Source organism: Ammospiza caudacuta, chromosome 26 (assembly GCF_027887145.1).
Source record: "Ammospiza caudacuta isolate bAmmCau1 chromosome 26, bAmmCau1.pri, whole genome shotgun sequence".
NCBI lineage: Eukaryota > Metazoa > Chordata > Aves > Passeriformes > Passerellidae > Ammospiza > Ammospiza caudacuta.
The window spans coordinates 5,610,825-5,633,523 of NC_080618.1; the positions used below are offsets into that span (position 1 = coordinate 5,610,825).

A 22,699-nucleotide genomic window follows, 5' to 3' on the forward strand; every position below is an offset into this window, starting at 1 on the left:
CCCTCAGGGGCAGGAACTGCCCTGAAGGGATCTGGAGAGCTTCACCCCCTTGGCACCCGGAACTGCTCCTCAGTCCCCTTGGCACCAGGAACTGCTCTGCAGGGATCTGGAGAGCCTCAGTCCCCTCAGCAGCAGGAACTGCCCCTCAGCCCTCTTGGCACCAGAAACTGCCCCCAGGGATCTGGAGAGCTTCAGGACCAGGAACTGCCCTGCAGGGACCCAGACAGCCTCAGTCCCCTCGGCGCAGCACCAGGAATTGCCCCTCAGTCCCCTCGGCAGCAGGAGGGGTCCCTGAGCTGCAGGGTCCCATCCTGGCTGTGGCAAGGACCCATCCCCATGGGAGGGGACAGGATGGGGCACTCAGGCTCAGTGCTGAAGGTGGGACATGAGGCCCATGGGGCACACTCAAGTCAAACCTCCCTGCCCTCCTGCTCTCCGCAAGGACACAGCACCCACCCTTGTCCAGCCCCAAACACCCTCTCTCCTCTCTCAGGACCTGCACAAGGTCTGAAACAGCACATCCCCCTCTGCTTCCAATCCCTTTAAGAAGTGTTTTACATCATCCAGGTAAATACTGAACTGCAACAACATCAACATCCATCTGCCTCCTCTTCATATTGCTGTGCCAACAGCTCCCTGAACCTGGAACAGCCCAGGCCAGACAGAGTGACCAAATCTCTTCCAAGGAGAATTTAGTGACAGCAATTATTTTAAGCCCTTTTATAATTAAAAAAATAAAAATTAAAAACTGCCAACAACATGAACACAGGCTCACAAAAACCATGAGTGAAGGTCACTGAAAGCAGTCAGTGTCAGGGGACAAGCAGACATTTCTCCGTTGATTTAGAGAGAAAAAATAGAAAAAAAGCGAAAGTAAATTAAAGAGAAAGAAACTATTTTGGTTACCTTTCTCACATTTCTTTTTGGAAGCTGACGAAGGAGGAGGAATCATAGGTAATTTCATCAACTCAGCACGATTTGACTCATTCAGTAGGTAGTGGGACTTATAGGCATAGGAACTGAACAGGGGGTCTGAATGGTCCTGCACTACCAGCCCTATACGAAACAAACAGAAAGAGATGAGTTGCAATGAAAGTACCCATGATTCCATGAAGGAAAAACCAAATACACCCAATGAACACCTCTAATGCAGTATGTGGGAATGAAAAAAAGGATAAAATGAAGAAAAAGGAAAGTCTGACAAAGTGTCTGCGCTAACAAAGAGGTTGTGCTGGAGAGACTCAAACTTAACTGGAAAATCTTGCAATGAAGTGGAATTTCAATTGTTTTTTTACCCTTCTAGACAAGCACAAGAAAAGCAATAATGTTTGAATCCATGGGATCCCCTCTCCTGCCCACAGGGCAAAAGGAAGCTCCTCTGCAGACCTGGGGTGATGGTTCCTGCAGCTGGGCTGTGCTCTGAGCACTGGGGCTACAGATGGAACAGAAATTAGGAATGAGAACTCACTGTCCCACTCCCTACAAGCCTATCCCTGAGATCTTGCCTACAGAAGTGTTTTGCCCCTGTAATTGTGCTGGAAAGCAAGGAGGAGGTCAGTGTTCTGCAAGGCACCAAGGGGGAAGCACAGATGGAGGTTCTGCCCTAGATGGTGAAGCTGCCCCACCCAGCCCTCCCAGGGCTGCTCCAGAACAGTCCAGCACTCAGTTCCCTACACAACTCCACCCCAGGCCTTTGCAATTCTCAAGAAAAGCTTTTCCTTGTTGTCTAAAGATCCAGGCAGCCCAGCTGAGAGCCCAGAGCTGCAGAGAGAAGCACTTGGCCAGTAACTCATGGCAAGAGCAGAGCAGCTGAGCCCCAAAGAAACAGGAAAGATGAGCTACCAAGAGAACCCCCAATTCTTCCCCTGAGGGCTGGACAGAAACTCTTGGATGGTGCCCAAAGCACTGCTGTAAGAAGATTGGGGTCAGCCCACCTGGACATGCATCACTGGGAGGATTCCTAAAACAAGGGAATCTACACATGAACTGCACCATGCTGACTGTAGTTATTGCAGCGTGCTGAATAAGAGGTCTTCAAATATCTTGTATTTCAAAGTAAGTTTGTATATCTGATAGATTGTCTCTCATCTACATTTCTCACTTCAGTAACTGCATCTAAACACAAAGTCTCTGCTTCTGATAGCAACTAACACTAATTAAATCAGCACTAATTAAATTCTCATAGAGATGTCCAAGGATTTCTGAAGTGCTCAGTTCCCTGTTTCTTTCTGAGCAGGTGGCTCAGTGCTTTCACTCCTGATTCCAGCCAGGCCTGGTGGACAAAAGCCCCACAAGAATGTTCTAGAGGAACAAGTACAGAGCTGCTCTAAGACACAGAAGATTTAGGCAGTGGCAATGGTTTGGAACTGTTCAAGTTCTCCTAATTAAGATCTGGGGAATACACAGGACAGGGAATTCTATCTGTCAGGGCACAAGAGGTTGCTTAGATTGCCAGGAGAAAATCCAGACTTGTGCAGTTGCATCTCTGATGGAGCCAGATTCAGGTATAAAGAGAACTATTAAACAAATGTAAAGTGGAAAGAAGAAAAAAAAAAAAGGCATGAAAAATTCCTTCTGCATTTCTTGAGACGTGGAATTATTCCTAAAGCCAAACTAAACTTCCACCTGAATGAACACAAATGAAAACAAGTAACTTCAGAATCCAGCTCACTTTCATTTCCCTATTAGTGACTCTCAAAAGGGCTGCAGAGACCACATCCAATATAAACTGCTGGCATTCTGTAGAAAGTACACATTAATAATATTCCAAGAGAATAATGGTACTTTCGAATCTTGAGACCAAGGTAACTGCTGCAACAACATTTTTTAAGCTGCTCTCTGGCAGAACTCTGGTGACTGAAGAACCATAAAAGTAACAAGTGGGAAAAAAAAGTCAAAAAGAAAAAAAAAGAACTTTGACACATGGAAAAGCTCAGCATGAAACCTGCTCGTACAGTACTGCTAAAGGTTTTCTTTCAAAGTTCTCAAATGTGAAGGCAGTTATAAATGGAGTTATTCTAGTTCATGAGTAAATCCCACCTTTTAGCCTTAAAACTTAGTTGTAAATCTGTAGCAGTGAAAGAATCTCCTTCTGCTTAATATAGTGATTAACAACACAGCATTCTCAGCATGAAAAGGCTGGAATGGGGGGACTGGGATCTGCTTTTCCCTTCTTTACAGGCAGAACAAGTGGGCCTGAGTGCCTGGTGCTGCTTCTGGCTATCAAATGGACCAACACAGCAAGCTGAATCTCATGAGAACTGCTGACCAAAATAAAATTAAATTAAATTACATAAAAAATCCCAGGCAGCATTTAACCCCAGCAAGCCCTAAGGGAGGAGTTCCTCACGAAACACTATTTTTACAACTAAACTACACAAATGACAACTACAAACTATAATTGACAACTGTAAACTATAGAACTATAAACCAAGTGTCTCACCTCTTGCACAAACGAAACAAAAGCCTACATTTACAGCTGATGAGGAGTGAGTCCTTTTGGAATGGTTACTACAGATGAGGATGTGGGATGACACAAACAAGCTTCCTGCAGCGATGCAGCCGTCTCCAGAGTGATAGGCCACGGGGCAGCGCAGACATCTCGCCATGCGACCTGGAAACACAAAACACACCCAGGGCTAGCACCAGCCAGCCAGCTGGAAAACACCACTGGGGACTGTGGGAATCTACAAAATTAGAGGCTTTTGGGAAAGCTGCAAGATGCAGGCTTCAGAGACAGCAGAGCTGTGAGTAGAGCTGAGCAGCTGCCGTGAAGTAGGTCAGCAGAAAAAGTGTTTGTACCAACCAATGCTCAGGTCAGGACAGGACACAGGCAAGGCTGGGTCTATTCCAATGGTGTAAAAAAAGGAAACAGCTACATCTTTTTTCTAAAGAAAGTTTCAAAATATTACCCCTTAACTTTCGCTTTAAAATTGTTAAGAAAATCTTCCATCATTCCAGAGGCTGTTTGTTTGCTTTAAACATTTTAGTTCATTTCTAAGAGGATCTTCTTCCTTGAAAAATAATTGTTCACAAGGCCATTACAAATTGTCTTCAAAAATCAACATTCTTTGGCCTAGTACTGTGAACCCCTGGCTTCCATTAAACCTGTTGCCCTGTTCTTCCAAGCCTTCTGATGTTCACATTCTTGTAACAAACCTTCTTATTGCACTTTTTACTTAATGACCAATCACTATCAGCTGTGTCTGACTGAGGGGTCAGTCACCAGTTTTTCATTATCATTCTTGTTAAGCCTTCTGTCTGTACCCTTTCTCTCTTTCTTTAGTATAGTTTTAGTATAGTATTCTTCAATATCATATCATATCAGCCTTCTGAGAATATGGAGTCAGATTTTCATCTCTCACCTTGTCCTGGGGACCCTCACAAACACCACACAGGTGCAAGACACCTGTGGTAAAACACCTCACAAAAGCAATTAGTTTCCTTGTTCTCTTATTTTTCTAGTAAATTGCTCAGGCAGGACTTTTTGGCTTCTGTGCAATTGGCTATCCTTAAGTTTGAGGTGAAGTCCTCCAGGTCCTACCAGATATCTTTCTACCTAACTGAGGAGAGAAACTTCTGGGCTTATTTCCTTTTTGAGGGGACAAAGGAGAGTTTTGTCACTCTGTCAACAAGAAGCACACTCCTATACAAGACTTTTTGGCTTCTTGTGCAATTAGCTATCCTTAAGTTTGAGGTGAAGTCCTCCAGGTCTCTATGAGATGTCTTCACCTAACTGAGGAGCGAACTTCTGGGCTAACTCCCTTTTTAAGTGGTCAAAGAATAGTTTTATCACTCCTCCAAGGGGACAAAGGATAATTTTGTCAATGGAGGGCACATTTCTGCGGCTAGCCTCACCTTTGCTGGCTTTGTGCATGTCCTTGTCCATGGAGCAGGCGGTGCAGCAGTGCTGCGGGCAGCGGAAGCCGCGCGACTCGAACAGGGCCGTGGCAAACTTGCGCACGCAGGACTCGTGGTAGAACTTCCCACAGGTGCTGACAGAGCAGCGCTTCACGTCCTTGCCAGGCTGCTTGCAGGAAAAGCACGTGTGCTCTCCTTGGAAGAGAAGGAATAAGGAATGCCAATTGTAAAAGCAAACTCTGATGTGGAAACCCAGGGCACCACAGCGAATATTTCCCTGTCTGCCCTGACCCCCAGTGCAGCACTGACTTTGACCCTCATTCATGAAGAAACTTTCCCAGACTTCAAGATAGACCAGAATCCACAAAAGTGTGAAATAGATTATAGAGAGTAGTGTAGGTGTATAACTTGGTGAGAAATTTAGGTTTTGGGATTTTTAGTATGTTGTGGATGGAAGCAAGATGGAGGGCATGGGGTGTCATCCTGGGTTTCTTCTTCATGTTTCTTCTTCATGGGTTTGGGTGGCATTTTGTAATTGGGCAGAAAAGTCCACATTGGGATGTTATTGGGTTAAAAGGGGAAATAATCTAGGTGTCAGTTCTTAATTGGATGGTTTAGTCTTAAAAGACCTTGTAACAAGAGACTGTTGGCCATTTTGTGCCTTCTAATGAAAAGCTGTCAAACTCACAGTAGTGAGGCTGTTTTACTGATAAGAAATAATAAACACCTGAGTCTGAACATGAATTACTGTCTCAAGTGCCTTCAATGCAGACCCAGAGAAACCCACAACTGAAACCCCCACACTCTGACATACTGATATTATCCAAACAAATTCTGAAGCCAACAGACTGTGAGCAATACAGGATCCTTCCCATCCAGCAGGCTGGGTTATTGTGATCCACAGTAACACTGGAGTAGCTGCTCACATAAAAATCTCTTATTCCAAGTAAAACCCTAAGCAGCCCTTTTTTTTTTTTTTTCTTACAAGGTACTTGCTAAATGGAAAATGAGAATCTGGTCACAGAGGTTAAAAAAGCAACAGAATAACCCAAACTTAACTCAGAAACCCTCGGAAAGCACCACCTTGGTTTGCTCTGACCAGAATGGGAGGAAAGGGGGAAATCCTTCCCATTTTCCAGGCACAGGAACACACACTCACCATTCTTACACTCGGTGCAGATGAACTTTTCCTCAGGCACGGCCTTCAGGCCGAGACACTCCAGGTGGAACATGCTGCAGCACTCGCCCTCGCAGGCCAGCAGCGACTCGCCAGAGCTCTCACAGATCTGCAACAGGCAGAGAGCTCAGCAGGGAACAGGGCACCCTGACACACCAGGAGCTAGCAACACAACTGCCTGGAATTGCTTCAGAATTAGGGTAAGGCAGAACTGAACCTGGCAAACCTCAGGGTGAGGACAATCCCAGCACTTGCTGCACCTTTCTCTGGTGCAAGCCAAGACAGAGACAGGAGAGGCACCACAGCACCCACCTGCCCTCCATGCCTCAGGGAACAAGCTGCTCTGGCTCTTCAGGTCCTTTACTACTGACCAGGGACTGGACAGAACATCCCAGGATTTATTTTTTTTTAATACTGAAAAATTCTCACTCTGTCCTATCCTGACCAACCATCTGGAATCTTCAAATGGAGCAGAAAACAGCATCTATACTTTTTCTACTGATGCTGGCAGGTATGGATTAGACACCACCTTCCAGCTGCTGAGCTTTCTGGCCTGCAGGAGGGCTTAGGAATCATTTAATATGGATCATTTCCAGAACATAAAAACTCCTAAAAACCTTGATATTTTATCTGAGAGCTCAAATTAAGACAACTAACAGAAACAGGGGATACATATTTAGTATCCATCACTTCCAAGTATCACCAGTTACCTGACAAACAGTGTCTTTTTTACTTGTTCCAGTTCCTCTCCTGGATAAGCTGGAGTCCACTGACTGCACATCTGAGGCATCAGCATCAGCAGTGGCTGAGGGGCTGTCTGAACGTTTCCCAAAACTGCCCTACAAAGAGGAAAAACCCATGGCTCTCAAACCAGACAATGCCAAACCACAACCACACCAGGAAAAGTACTTCTGTCGCTGTTGAGCAAAAGAACATTTGGTAGGTCAAGAGACATAAAGGTCCTGGACTTCACTGGCATGACACAAGTGCTGCCTTCTTGATATATTTTACCTGTAAAAGCCAAACACCATAAGGAGATCTCTAGGAGTTACACCAGACACAGCAGCATCTCCCAATTCCCCAAGAATTTCAAACCTTCCACAGAGCAAATAATGATCTAAACCAATGCTTTGCCAGACAAAGTAACAGGAAAGTTTGTAAGTAAATATTGCACTTTTACAACAAATCAGTGGAGGGGATTAGAACAGACTAGGTTTTATGTTTTTAGATAATAAAAGATTCAAATTTTGTAGAAAATAGGGTTCACATATTTAGCAATAATCAACTGAAAAGCCTCTTGTACAGTGACAGCTTGTTCAGGTTCCTGGGAGAACCAACTATGAAACCTTTACCTGCAAATCATTGAGTCCTCTGGAGTCAGAGTCAGACGTGTCCCTGTAGGCTGAGCTGGTCAGTTCCATGTCAGTGGAGGCACGACTTCTCTTCTTTAAGGGTTTACAGGAGTCTGAAATCTCACTGGCACCTTAACACAACACACTAAAATTAGTTTAATACATGGTCTCGACTTTTCTCCTACACTTAATAAAGGAAAGAAAGATGAGGGCTTGGGTTCCATTATCTGTCTTAATTATTCAGTTTGCAATTTTGTTACTAGTTGAATTCTCCCTGAAAATTAACTGAAAACCAGCTTAGGCAGAGTTTTGATAAACTTTTAACATGGTGATGCAGTGGAGGAAGGCAATAAATTGTCTCTAAGGGACGATAAATCCTTAGATTTGCTCTTCATCCTCCATCTTTAACTTTGGCTAAGCAGAGATTTTTAAGAATGCCCAGAAGCTCTTGGGGGCTTACAGCTATGAACAAACAACATCCTCCCCCAGCAATGCATGAGGACCAAAACCCCAAACACAGCCTGTCCCCAGGGAAGCTGAGCTCAGCCCTAGAGAGCACCAACATTGTGGCTCACATGGAGCAAAGCTGCTGCCAAAAGGCCACAGGCCACCAAGGTCAGCTGAGTTAATTTTCACCTCTCACTCACCTTTCTGCAGCCCCGTCTTCACTGCTGCCAGTGGGACAGCTTCAACCTGTTTGAAAGGAAAATCCACAGTTAACACCAGAGGAAAGTTTCTCCCTAGTACCAAAAAGCAAACAGGTCAGTTCAAGGGGGTTACAATTCAGGTGGGAGCTGCCACCCCCTCCTCAGCCCGAGTCTCCACGTCCTGCTGAATCCACTCCTGCCTAGGCTGGTGCCCACAGCCCTGGCAGCCAGGGGCCACTAGGCAGGGCCACCAGGCAGGTCCTTCCTCTCTGCCCTGGGGCAGGAAGGTGCCAGGAGCGCTGCATCCGTGTCCAGCAGGCAGGAGCACCCTTGGGCAGCCACTCCTGGTGCTGTGCAAAGCCCACAGAGCTGTGTGAGCACACTGGGTGCCCCTGGCAGGGCTGGCACTGGGCTAGTGAGGCACAGGGTGGGTCACTCGCTGCTCCCTGCAGCTCCTGCAGCCCTTGCTCCCCGTCTAGAGCTCTGCACAGGCCTGCCCAGGTGCCGTGGTGCAGGGCTCTACACAGCTGGAACTCCAGGGCACAGGCACTGCAGCACACAAATGCACAAGTTTACAGTCTTGCAAAAGCACTTCCAGTCCTTGACCCTAGGGAGAAGTTTAGGAACTGTTCTGCCAACACACATGGAAGATGTGGGAATTTGGTGACTGGGTAATATTTACAGACGAAAGCTGTAGCCTAAAATCCTGTTCTCAAGGTTAAGAATTACAAGTTATTGCTTTGCAATGTGGTTACATATGCATGGAGAAACACATTTAGTAAATATTTAAGGATTATTCTATAATTTTTTTAAAAAATATTTTATTTTGTTGTACAATAGGTAAAAACATACAGTAGAAGGATTTGTATAGGATACATTTTGTAATACAAATATAAAATCTAAACAATCACTTTTATTTCTCCACTAGTCACTGTAACAGTAGCATCAACATTTTGTTTTTCCCATTAATTGTACTCGTTCCAGTTGTAATTTTATACCAAGTTGTTGCAGACTAACTGGGGAATCAAGAAAACTTGACTTTGGGTAACAAATATTGTTGCATAATTGTAAGAAGTTACTAAGTTTTCTTTTTTTTTAAATTTAACTTAATACATTCAAAGTTTTGCGCATTACCCCTGGGTTTCACTTTAGCCAGATACTTCTCCTGAGAAAAGCACTTTAATTAAAGTCCACAGACTGAGTCAGCCAGGTAAGAGAAGCACATGAAGCTACCTGGCATCCATGAAGTTCATCTTGTTGGTTCTTATACCTTTGTTAAATTAAGAAACCTTTACAAACATAAAAACTCTTGAAAGGGGGAGGCTGCGACAGCTCGTGCCAAGAGGCTCCACAGTCCACATCAGGTGTCACACACCCGACACCTGAATTGCTTTAAAGTTTCACCAAGAAACTGCCTCAAGCTGGAGCACTTCTCTGCTGCACAGCAGTGCAGAAATGCTGCAGCATCAAAGGAAAAATAAGGAAAAAAAACCCCAAAAAAGCAACCGAGTTCACTTTCAGTCTCTGAAGTGAAGGAAGTGCAAAACAAAGCGCAAAGGGCAAAGAATAAATTAAAGAGATAAAAATATTTTTTCCCCTTCCCATATAAATCTTCATCCTGACTATCCCTCTTTAAAAATTCTCACTGGGAAAAGCTAAACTATTAAACATTTATATAAAATTCTCAGCTTTCAGATAGAGGCCTTTGAAGCGGGAAAAATCAACCATGCAAGGAGAAGAACCAACAACTTTGACAAATTTGTTTAAAGTGTATGCAAGTTTTGGTATTTCTGTCCATCCACTGCACTCTCCTACTCATTTCCATGCAGAAATTTGTTATCATTAAAATTTTCTTAAAGCAACAACATTTGTCTGTCTGACATCCAGATTAAAGGAATGCCCTGTACACGTCAGAACTATTTCAGGAAAAAAATGGTGTATCCCAGAACTGTTTTGCTGATGTCTGCCAACATGAAAGTCTGACTATTCATCTTTAAGTGAAATCATTCTTGAAGTCCATTTTCAGAAGTGGTCAAATTAATCACTCTAACTTCATTTGAAAAAACAAAGCCTCAACACAAACCAGCAGCTAAATCAAGAGCCAAAGGAAGGAACCTGGTGGCAATTCCATCCAAGAGAAATCACTGAAACAAACCCATTTTGCTCAGAACAGAAATCTCAAAGGAAACATGGCAGGTTCATTAGGAGTCATCCATCACTTCCATAGCCTGACTGATACTGAGAAGATGCCAGTAGCAGAGTCACAGCAATGGCATTGACAGGGGGATTTCATGGAGGATAGTCCAAACCGAAACCCGATGGGGAAAAATGGAGAAAAATAAAAAGGCACCAATATAAGCCACAACATTTATGAATACAATATATTTTAACTCTCTACATGGAGGAAGCCAACCTGCTCCTTTTTGATCTTCTTCTTTGGCACAACTTCAGTGGATTTCTCAGACTCGGAGCGGGTTCGAATCGATCTTCTCTGTTGCTTCTTTTCTACAGAACCTGAAGAAGGAAAAAGGTTTCCATTATTTGATTCCTTGTATTTCTGAGGCACAGCAAGATGTGCAACACCAAACCAAGAGGTAAAGGAATGAAACCAAGACTTTGTCCTCTTTTGAATGTTTTATTTTTAAATTCAGTTCCAAGCTATTGACCAGCTGGTGCTGTGGCTGCAGACACACATTCTGATTCCAGAGATCAGCTTCAGAAAACAGACACAAGTAACAGACTGGAACAAAAGGCTAGAATTCAGATTAGGGCAAACAGATTTCCATAATCCATAACACACCTCTCTGGCATGGTCTTCACCTGGGTAATTCTGAACCAAACAGTCCATCTTTGGTGTTTTGGGAAGGTAGCCACAACCAACTCCTTTGAACAAAAACAAACTAGAAATTTCAGATGCAAAGCACAGCTTCAGGATCTCCTCCCAAATGCCAGATCTGTGTCCCCCTCTGTGGGGTGATGGCCTCTGTCCCACCCTGTACCACCTGCAGCCACACCAGACCTCAATGCTCACCTGGAAGTTTTGAGGTGAAGAAAAACTCAGCACAAACAGAGGCATCAACCATGATGTGTTACCATCATTGATGAATGTGAAAAACAAGTTTTTCAAAGCATTAGCATAGAAAACAAACTCAGATTAATGAAGGCTACTGTGACATTTCAACAGATGAAGAGGGAGCTACTGGAATTTTGGTAACTAAGGCTGGCAAAATCAAAAGACCTTTCTGTGCTCCAGCACCTCCTCACCAGGCACATGGAGAACCATGGACACAACACTATGGGCAGCTGTTGGAACAAGCACAACACCTGGGGCTGACAAAACTGGCACCTGAGCATTTACAATGAGCTGCTTTTGGGAAGCTTTTTGTTGGATTTTCAGCCTGGGAGGTTTCACCTATACAAGACAACTGGGAAATACTTTGTTTTCTTCCAAGCAAAACTGCAAACTCTTGGGAGCTGACTGTGTCAGATGGATGCACTGTTAGGAGCTGTAAACCTGCCTGGTCTTGTCAGAAGATCCAGTATCTAGAGACACACATGGGCTTGAACCAGACTGAAAGACAGCCTTGCAAAAGAACTGCAGAGAAAAAAAAATGAAAACTTTTTTTCCCATGGCTGCATGGCTTGGGAATGTCTCAGTAACTAAACTACATAGCTGGAAATGTTATTATGTTACAATAATTGGATTTCTGAGGGGAAAAATTTCTTTTTCTTAGAGGGAAAAAGCTTTTACAGCATATTAATTAATGAAAAATAGCAATTAGTTATTAATAATTTAGAAATTAATGACTGAGGTCAACATCCATCCTGTCTGTCCACGTGTAATTTCTGGTTAGGCCCCATCCCTTGAGGAACTTGCACAGCAGCAGTGGGGCTCCGCATCAGAGCTGGGAAATATCTTTTGTCACTTTGCTGTGTGACCAAAACCCCCTGAAGCAGCTTCAGGTAAATTTGAGCAGATGTGACCAAGAGGTACTTTAAGCAAGAATGGATTTTCTCCCTGAAGCCAAGGAGAAAAGATCAAACCCTGGATCAGAGAATTCCAGAACCAGAGCGTCTAATGTTGGCTGACAGCAACACTGACCACTGCAATGGGCACTTTCTCCTCTTCCTGCCCTCCAAGGATCCAGCCATCACCTTCACAATGCTCCCATCCCATCTTCAGGTTTATTTTCATCCAAAGTTTCAGGAGAGATGTTGGACCAGCCCTCCACCTTGCTGGAGATGAATCCCAGTTCAGTGTCTGCAGGCCAGGGATTCTCAGGGCTGCTCTTGCAGTTTCATGTAAGGGAATTAATTATCTTTCCAGCATTATTGAATTCTGTGTGTCTAACTGCAGGTTAGCTATAAGGACTCCCAGAGTCAGTCTGGGAAATACTTTACCATAAAGGAATTCTGAAGTTCCACTGACCTTACATTTGAAAAAAAGGACTTGGCAGTTATGTTCCACAAGAGGGGACCAAAAACTGAGCTTTGGAAATGGCTTTGAGAGTGACTGGAGTGTGCACTGCAGGTGAGCTCAGGCACTTACAGGGTGTTAGCAGGTGCAGTGTTATGTATCCAAAAAGCCTGAGAAAATGAAAAAAGAGAGGCTCAGAATTCCCACCCCCTACATCTGAGGAGCCAAAGGGAAGCTGGAGCCTTTAGATCCCAGGTGAGAGAAGCAGATGGAGATGGCCTCTCCTGCTGCAAGGCAATCCAAGGAGCCACAGCAACCACAGCTGGAAAGAACCACCACTGTCAACAGCAGGGGAATCCCCCCCTGACAGCAGGAAATTCAAGTGCTGCAGCCCCAAACACTCCATAAACCAGCAAACAACCCTGCCTAAAACCAGCACACACCCAGAACCTGAAATGTGTTTGCACAGGACTCATGGATGCTGACCACTGAGATTTCTGACTCTGGTTCTCATCTATTTCATGTTTGGAAAGGGAGAAATAATTAAATGGATGGATAGTTAAAGCAGAAGTGACACCTGGCAACATTATGAGGTTCAAATAGCTCATTCAAGGTTTTCCCATTTCAGGCCCAAGTTCCATGATTTGCTTCAGTGGTTCTTCTCCCTCAGACCTGATAGTTCAAAACTTTATGATGTACCCTCTGTGATGGCTTCAGAAGGCAAGCACCATCTCATTTGGATGGAGTTAGCTGAAGCAGTTTTAAAAAATCCCTGCAAAACCTGAACAACAAAGCCTAGGGAGTCTCCAGCTTGAATCAGACATTCCCTACTGAAATGTGCCACTTCCCAACTCTTTTTGCTTTCATGACAGCTCTCATATTTTCCATCTGGGACCAAAAGCCATGGCAATACTCTGCTAACACACATCCACTGGGTTGTCTTCTAAAGCAACTTTCCATTGCTCTGCACAGGACATCATCCCTTGAGTATGTTGCCTCAGGCTGTGAGTTGCAGACACAAAGTTCAGAGGCCAAACCACCAATCCCACCCCACAGCCATGCTGTGTGTGTTGGCTCACCACGTGTGACATTAGCCATGCTCATTACAATCACTCTGTGAACAGAAAAATGTTAATAATTCTTAAGTAATGACAAAATGCTGGGTTTGATATTTGAGTTCTCATGCTGCAGGCTCAGGTTCAGAGCAGGATTGCAGTTTCCCTACCTGCTGCCCCAGAAGTTGTCTCAGGAGAGGATGCATTTTGCACCACAGCTTTCTCACTTCTCTGAGCTGATGAAGAATTCAGTTTCTCTTGTCCTTTGACGCTTATTTCTGTTTTGTTACCAACTCCCTTGAAAAGAAAAAAGGAAAAGATTGTCTTCCCCTGTTACAAAGCTGTGCTGCTACCAGGTAACAGGCCTGCCCCTGAATCTCAGAACAGAAACAATCAATGCTCTCCAAGCCAACACATAGACAGGATTAATCTGCTATGGAGCTGCTTCCCTGCACAACTTTCCACCCCTCTCAATCTCCCCTCACACACAAGGAAAAAATAATTCCAGTGACTTTTCTAAACATTACCTTCTCTATAGGGCTTAGGATGAAATAAACACTCTCCAGGTAGAGAGGCAGAAGAAGAAGGCACAGAAATAGTCCTAAGCCTTTTCCTTACACTGACTGTGGGAAGCTGCTGTGCACCTGAAGGAAGCTCAGAGGCAGAACTCAATTTAAAAGTCTGTTACACAAAACGTAGTTATTACTTTTTAGTACATTATGAACAGTCTTGTCATCTTTTTCCCAGAAAACCACTGATTTTTATCAAGAATTTTTTTGGACTATTTCAAGTAGGAAGCAGAATATATTCTATATATATTAAATATATTAATATATTAATATTAATATTCATTATAAATTGATATAACAATACAATAATTATATATATATTACTATAATGATATATTAATATCCATTATATTAATATATTAATATAAATATAGAGATATTTAATATATTTAATGTGTTATAAACAAAAATACTGCCATCTGTAGGGAGCTGCTCTGCCACCAGCAAAACAGTTACTGCCAGAGCTGCACTGAATGTGGGGTTCAGTGCCCTGAAAGATTCTATTGTCACATCTGTCTGTTAATCTCTCCAGTAAAGGAACGTGGGTAGTGAAAGCTTGATGGACACAGCTCAAGCTCCCCAGTAAGGCAGATTCAGGATAACTCAGGAGCAAAAAAAGGGTCACTGCACCAAGCACGTACCTTGGTGGAATAAACAAATTGATCGATGAGCTTTCCATCCCCAGCAGCATTCTGAAGGGCAAAAACCTGTTCAATTTTAACAACCGGAGACATGTTACACTTTTGCAGATCCAGGTTGTGCATGGTGATGGAAGCTGGCAGGGATTTCCTAGCTGCAGCTGTTTTCCAGGCGATTTTCACAGGTGGAGCCTCCTCCTCCTCGGGGCTGGAGTGCCTGCGCTGGCCCTGCCGGCGCTCACCGTGGCAGGGTGAGGAGCCCGGGGCTGCAGGGCCGTGCTCCGGCTGCGAGCTCGGCGCCGCCTTCGGCCGCCGGTTCTTCTTGGCCTCTGCTTTGGAAGCAGCAGTCTTTTTGGCTTTGGCCAAAGCTTCCTCTGGCTCTTGGTCTACGTAAATGAAGGTGTACTGTTCTATCCTCTCTTCCCGGGTCATTTTCAGCGCTTTCTCGGCGTGGGCAATGCCGATGTCCCACTGCGCTCGCTCCCGCTGCGGCCGCGGCTTGCGAATCTTAGGGGACAAGACAAGCGGTGGTTACACTGAAGATTTTGCCACTACAGCATTCAAACACAACCCTGAGGGTCTCTTCATCTCTCAGGCAGCAGTCTGCTCTCCATTTACAGGGTATTTTTGACACTGAATCTATGTTGCCACGTTCTCTTCATAGAGAAAAGCAAGGCATAATTTTTCCCAAGAATATTTCTGAGATTCACGTTCTCTGAACCTCAGAGAAAGAGAAAGCACAATTCTTATCACTTACTGTGCCTATATTGTGTCAATATAGAGATTGTTTATCAAAAGTGAAGATGTTTTATTTCCTTGGCCTATTAGGGCTGAGAGAGTGTATGTCTGTCTGCTGACAGTCACAAAGCAATGAAGAGAGGAGTGCAGTTCTGTGCAGTTGTGTGCAAAGTAAGTGTTTGGCAGATTCAGTTTAGATGAAATGTATAATAAAGTATTATACACTTAAGAGTATAATAAAGTAATTAATTATTAATATATTATAGTATAATAAAGTAAATAATTAACCTTTTAATAAGTTAGAGTCAGATACATCATTCTCTCCCCCTCGTCATAGTCATCCTTTAATAAATGTAGACACAGAATTCTCTGCTGGTGAGATGCAGCCAGTCCTTCCCAGGACAAAGCCCTGGAGCATCTCCCTTACAGAGATGATCCCCCCAGTGCCCCCTGTACCTTCTGTTTCTCAGAGTGGTTGCTGGCTTGCTTGGTTGCCTCAGCCAGTAACTGCTCGTACTGTTTGTGCCCTTGGTACTCGCGGACGCGCTTCTCGTGCACCCAGGCCCGCTCTGGCTGGTTGCTGAAGAACTGAACGTGGTATTCCCGGGCACCTGAAAGGGCAAACACCACTCAGCAGTTGCACCAACACTGCTCTGTTCAGCTCACACCTTCCTCCTCCTTCCTGCAAGTGAAGGCACCTAGCCCAAGTGGCCCAGATCCAGAACAGTCTGATATGGAGGCTTGTTATCGTATTTTCTGAAAAATCCCTTTGCTAAGGATTTTCTCCTGAGAAGCCTCAGGAAAGAAATGTAAACAATAATTATCTGATTGCTTGGAATGTAGTTGGAGGTTGCTCATCAACAGGTATATCTTTGATTGGTTCCATGTGAATTGTTTTAACTTAATAACCAATCAGAGCCAGTTGTGTCGGACTCTCTGAGTCTGTCACAAGTTTTTATTATCATTCTTGTTCTAGCCTTCTGATGTCTCCTTTCTCTTTCTTTAGTATAGTTTTAGTATATAATTTTATATGATATGATAATTTAATAAATCAGTCTTCTGAGAACTTGCAGTCAAATCTCATCCTGGGGACCCTCACAACACAACAACAGATGCTCAGGACACCCTGCCCACACCGAACTCTCCCACTGACTTGAGAAAAGCAGAAACACCTGTGCACCAGCCCATTGCCACAGTGCCACCTGCAGAGATCACATGGCAGGTGCCAGTTCTGTCCTGTTCAGCACACACACAGCAGAATTCATCCCACAAAGGCAGTTTAGCATGAGGATATTTTTAATAACAGAACAGCTACAGACACCTGCCACTCTGGCAAAGAGCTTCCTGTCTCACCTCTTGTGTTAATTTTGGTGTGCACATCAAGCTGTGGATCACAGGACACCATGCAAGGCCACCATGGGTACGTCCCCACCTTGGACCAAACCAGATCCCCAACCTGGAACTGGACGTCGTGGGTGACCTGTGCTGGAAGGGATGGCACGAGCTGCTGGACCTGCAAAGGAAACACCAGATTAAAGCCACAGGAGAGGATTCAGAGCACTTGGGGATGCACACACCATCCACAGGGACTTGTTGTTGTTGCTCTCTCAGATATCCCTGAGGTTTGATAATCCAAGATGAGAAAAACATTTCTTAGAAAATGTGAAAGAAAGGAGCTGCACTCAGCTGGGATTTATGTAACAACATCACTGACAAACAGAGACACAAAAGAGCAACTGCCACCCCCCCAAAAAAAGGATTCTGCTTCCTAAGTTGATTAGAAATACTGCTTTTAGGATAAAATAAAATAATAAAATAGGAATAAAATAAAAGAAATATTTAGGAATAAAATAAAGCAATAAATCCAGTGCAATAAGAGATGAGTTGATGCAGTAATGAGAGTAATAAGAGTTTAAAAGAAATGACAACTGATTTAGCAGATAAATTAAAGAATCAATGGAAGAAACAGACATTGTCTGAGCTCCCAAAGTGTAAATTGGTGCATGTACTAACCGGGGCTTCCTCCAGCACTGCATCTTCTCTTGGTCTCTCAGAGAGTGTGCTAAGCCTCTCATTTGGTCTCTAAGAAATGGGTAACAATGAAGAGAAAAAAGGAAAACAAGACTTACTGTAAAGGGACAGTAAAACAACAGAAGATAATAGTGAAACCAGGCAGAAAAAGATAATTCATAGAGAGAAAAGCAACCATGAACCCAGAAAATGTGAATATGACTATTAAGTAACACAGTAACATCACAATAAAAAAATACCTGCTTTCCCCTACACTTTTTACATTACTATCACACCTAAATATAACTGTGCTCTCCTGTAACAGATGACAGAAGAACATCCATTCATAAACAGCAAATCCAAGTAACTTCACACCTAAAATAACAAACAATTTCCAAAAATCCATGTGAGGATATCCACAGTGATGTGGTGAGTCTCACTGTGCACCAGTCATTTGCCAGAACTGCAGTACATAAATTATGCTAAATATACAACATGACCATTGTAAAATCGATGTTATATTGCATAGAGTAGACAAATATATTTGGAGGATCAAAAATCCACAACACGGAGCAGAATCAGCCCCGACCAGAAGCTGACACTGATGTGGGGTGGGTGTGAGGGAACAGGGGCTGAGGTTCAGGAGACAAATGCCACCCACTTGCTTTCCCTGCAGCACAGAAGTCAAAGGACTCAAAGAGCAGCAGAAGGAGCAGTCAGACACAAGCAGAGAGGAATTAATAATGCTAAGGACCCCATTATTGCCACTCCAGGCCACTCCAAGCACAGACCCCACATCAGTCCCTGCTGTGTGCTGCAGAGAACTGGGGACACAAGGAAGGGACAAGGACAGCTCAGGGGGGCACAGCCCATGTCTCATCTGGAGCTGTCTGTACACAACCTCCATTTAACACTAATCACTTTGCTCTTTGCTGGGCAAAAACTCTTCCTCCCTGCACAGCAGGAAGCAGAGCACTGACTGCTGCCCCAGCTACAGGGAGTTGGTGAAACCTCCCCTCTGCCAGGCTGCAAAATTCCAGCTCCTCACAGAACACGACTACTGAGCAGAGAGGCTGATTCTCAAAACAAGGATTCAGAGCTTGATGTTCACCACTGTTTTCACAACATTTCCATTTTAAATCAGCCTCTCCAGTATGGGCATCCCCTCAGAGTTAGTGGATTTCCTCTGAAATTACAGAATGAGAATAAGGAACAACTGGTGACCATCTGACTTGCCACAGCCTCGTTGAATGCAAACCTATAAAACCACAGTTGTACCAAAAGTTGTTTGTTCCTATGAAGATGATCCCAAGCCACAAATCTCACACCTTTAACACTGAAGATGACAAAAGTGTACATGAAGATGAAATCATGCAGTGGAAAGTAAAATGATGGGACAATGGACCTGAGACTGCCCTGGCAAACTCATACTGAGAAGCACCAGCAGAAAATCCTGCTCCTGTCAGAGCAGGCCATGTCTGAAACAGGGCTGGGTTCCACAAAACATTTATTGCAACACCACCTTTAGAAAGGGAAATGAAAGCAACAAGGAAGACAATAGCAAGACCAAGATTTCTGCTGAACTCTGGATGACACACATGACTAGGAGCTTGGAATTCAAGATGCAAGGCTTTGGTTCAGTCTGTGAGAGACAGAAGATTCCATTCTCATGGCAAGCAGGTAACAGCGCCACGGGGGACAGGCACAGCTGAAGCTCCAGGAGTAGAACAGGAGTCACTGGCAAGAGGGGAAACAAACTGACAGGCTGATGTGGGGGTGATGGAGCCTGGCCAGAAAGCAGGACCAGTGCAAGAGGTGCTGCTCAGGGAGTGCCAGCAGAGCACAGCAGCTCCTACAGCCTCACAGGGGCCCCAGCAGCTCCCTGCAGCACAGAACCCACTCCACCAGATCACAGCTGCTGCTGCAGGACAGGATCTTCTCCCTGAAGAGAAGAGCAAGCACCAAGGGCTTCCACAGGCCTGACAACAAACTCAGCTATGTTCTGTAACAGCCCAGCCTGTGCTGGGCAATTTCTGTCCCTGCCAGAAATGGCAACTTCCCCATTCCTGGCACTTACAGCCTCTCTGCCACCCATTCCCTTAAAGTGGGAGAGGCAGAAACCAGCACCACAGAGGTGCAGAAACAAGCAAGAGGAAAGGAAACAGAAGCATTGGAGTGGCTTATGAAACTGAAAGAAAAAGAATGAGAGGGCACCAAGGTAATCTGGGTCTTTACTTCCCAGAATCTCAGTTAACACCACCTGATGTACATCCTCTGGATATGGACAATATGGTACATGATTAATTAATGTTTCACTGCTGAATACCCCAAGGAACCTCACTTTCCACTCAACAACCTAGCACTCTTTTGAGAGGCAATTTTAGAAATGTGTGAGCTTTCATCCAGAAGTTCCATCCTCAACACTGACCAGAGTGTAGCAAACATATTATAACACTAAATAATATTTAAAAACAATTTTCTAAGATATGTTCTTCACATGAGCCTTTAAACCACCATTGTGTTACGTACAGCCACAGCTCCTGGCAACCTCATCCTGAGGCTCTGACGAGTAACTACAGCCTGGTGACTCAGCGTGCACACAGCCAGAACAAGGACAAACCCTGCTGGACACGCTCTCCATCAACAACACCAGGTGTACACATGGCTCAGTTACCATTCCACTTACATTTTGCTCCTCTGGTTCTAATTTTGGAATTTTGTGTGCCTTGCGCTCTTCCGAGCGGGAAGAGTCATGCTTGCTACTTTTTTTCCTTTTCTCTTTCCTCCCTTCATGTTTTGCCTTAGCGTACTCCCTGGCTTGGACTTCATTCAACAGGTCCCCACACAGGGAGGACTCAAACAATTCCCTGCCGTTCTGGATAGTTTTGGTTATTTTCAGTTTGATCTCTGGTGAGCCAGTCTTCTTTGGAATCCCCACTTGTGGAGGCGGCGGCGGTGGCGGTGGAGGCGGCTGGGGAGGAGGGGAAGGTTTCTCCAGCACTTCGTGCTGCCTGCCATTGGAGTTCTCCAGCTGGTAATACTCCGTGGGGCTGAAGTTCCTGCCTGTCCCAAAGCCATTGGCAGATCCATTGGGGTACTGAGGGTAGCCCTGGTACTTGCCCTGGGGTTCATACATGCTGATGGCCGGGGGGTAGCCGTTGGTGAGGGTGGGCAGCTCCTCTGAGGGCGTGGGGTACTGGAAGCCTTGCTGCAGCGCGGCCTCGTACGGCGTCCGGCCCCCATCCTCGGCAATGTCACTGCTGCCATCAAAGGCCTCCTCTTGGCGGATGTTGGCCGAGTCAATGAGTTGAGGTGGTTGCTGAATTGTGTTTCCCATGATCCCTTGCATGAAAGAGAAAGAGAAATCCATTGTTCTGCTCCAGCATCCTTAGCTTTCCCTTTTTCTCATAGGGCCTAGAGGCAGGGGAAGGGAAATAAGAAGTCAGTGTAAATTAAAGAACGGTAATTAAGCAAATTAAACAGTTGAGGAAAAAAGGGATCTCAAGAACAATTTTCCCCTCTCTATTCAACAGACACCCTCACGTGGATTTAGAGAGGACTGGTATTACTGAGCCTTTACTGGCATGTCTTTCATATGGCAAATTTCTTCTTTCCCAAGACATTTAAAAAAATATCACAAGCACCTAGGAGTGCTTAAGAACTATAAGCCAAAGTATTACAAAGTCAGAGTAACAGTGCCAAACTCCCCAGCCTTCCTAGCCATGCCCTAGGAAGGGTTATTCCAGCCTGAAGCAATTCTGGACAGCATTTCACCCTGCAGCAGGTAAGAGATACCAAGCTGTCCTGACACTGTCACTGTAAACTGCACAAACCAGGAACACAACAGAAAGGCAAACAGAGAAACCTCTTCTCCTCCTCCCTCCCCACCTCCTTGCCAAAACTGGGCAAGCCATGGGATGCTCTGAGCAACAGCACAATGAAAACAAGTGGGTCATTCCACCTTGGCCACTGGGAAACCAGTGCCCTGCAGCAGCCTCAGATGGAGCTTCCCAACCTCCTCCCTTCCCAGAAAAGCAGGGTACAATCTGCACTGGCTCCCAGCAGCTGTGTGAGGAGGGTTATTCTCCTGCCCCTCACACTTTATTTTAATATTAAGCACTGTATGGATCAGAGCCTCAGCACCAACAGACCCACTGAGTGAGATTCCACACCTTCAACCTTCCTGTGCATATTAAAACACCACAACCAGACTCAAAGACTTCCAAAACTCAACTGCAGGCTCAGAGAAGGCTTTGGCATTGATGTAAGCAGCTCAATGTTCAACAAGAAGCAACACAAAGTGGCTGACCTGACCTGCACGTAAGAAACACCAGTTTGCTTCCCACAAGGTTAGCTCAGCCCTTCCAAAGCAAACAGAGCCCCATGGTATTTGTTGTGCCTGTGTGGGCACACAGGACGGTTACTGTGCCCTTTTGGTCTGGGTTAGAAATGACATTAATGCATCCCACAGACACTTCTTCTACAGGAAACCTCCACTAAACCCTGCCCACATGCAGTTCTCACCCTCTCAATACCTTAGAGCTTTCCTAACACTGAGAATTTCCCTCCTCTAAGACAGCAAAAAGTAACTGAAGTTCCAACAGGAATAAAAATTCAAACAGATTTGTGCTGGATGTTTTGGGGTGATGTTTTTGATGATCTTCACACTTGATGTTTGGCCTCATCTTCACTGTCCCGTGAGATTGACTTGGGCACGTTTGTCACTGTAATTAAGCAATTCAAGACAATAACAGCACAAGGCTCTGCAGCAGAATTTTCTCATTGCAGGAACTTTTAAACCTTGGGGCTATGAAACCATCCCTTCCTCCACAGCTCTGCACATCAGCCAGCAAACCAACACAGGCAGCACCATCAGGGGCAGCAGATCTGAGGAGCAGCACTGGGATTGCACAGCAAGGTCAAAAACCCCAAGCCACCCCTGTTCTGGGAAGAGGAAGTGGGACTGTTTGTACAATTTACCACTGAATTGTTACTCTCCATCTGCGAAACCAAAGAGCAAACAGCAGATTCTCACACTAGGCCGGCTTTTATTTTTTACTAAAACCAGGTTCAATCTTCTGAATACTGATAAAAAACTCTTGGGAAGCTGTGGCAGCCCTTCAGGAACATCCACAGCTGGGAGGGCACAGTCCCAGCTGCCAGTGCAGCTCCCACAGGCCCTGCAGAGGTGGCTGCCCTTGTGCTTTGTTTTGCTACACGACAGAAATGTGGATTA

At 44.8% G+C, this 22,699-nt stretch overlaps 1 protein-coding gene across 1 annotated transcript in view; it reads right to left on the minus strand.

The window, feature by feature from the left end:
• NSD3 (nuclear receptor binding SET domain protein 3) overlaps positions 1–22,699 on the minus strand; it is a 38,133-nt gene that overhangs the window by 11,706 nt on the left and 3,728 nt on the right. The window contains exons 2-15 of the mRNA XM_058820134.1: positions 20,150–20,877; positions 17,467–17,535; positions 16,807–16,966; positions 15,910–16,064; positions 14,719–15,222; positions 13,679–13,805; positions 10,450–10,550; positions 8,037–8,082; positions 7,390–7,520; positions 6,748–6,876; positions 6,020–6,146; positions 4,858–5,055; positions 3,443–3,613; positions 907–1,056 (exon numbers count right to left, since the gene is read on the minus strand). Coding sequence (XP_058676117.1) covers positions 907–1,056; positions 3,443–3,613; positions 4,858–5,055; positions 6,020–6,146; positions 6,748–6,876; positions 7,390–7,520; positions 8,037–8,082; positions 10,450–10,550; positions 13,679–13,805; positions 14,719–15,222; positions 15,910–16,064; positions 16,807–16,966; positions 17,467–17,535; positions 20,150–20,833 — 2,752 coding nt within the window. The 5' untranslated portion in view covers positions 20,834–20,877. The remainder of the gene's footprint in view (positions 1–906; positions 1,057–3,442; positions 3,614–4,857; positions 5,056–6,019; positions 6,147–6,747; positions 6,877–7,389; positions 7,521–8,036; positions 8,083–10,449; positions 10,551–13,678; positions 13,806–14,718; positions 15,223–15,909; positions 16,065–16,806; positions 16,967–17,466; positions 17,536–20,149; positions 20,878–22,699) is intronic.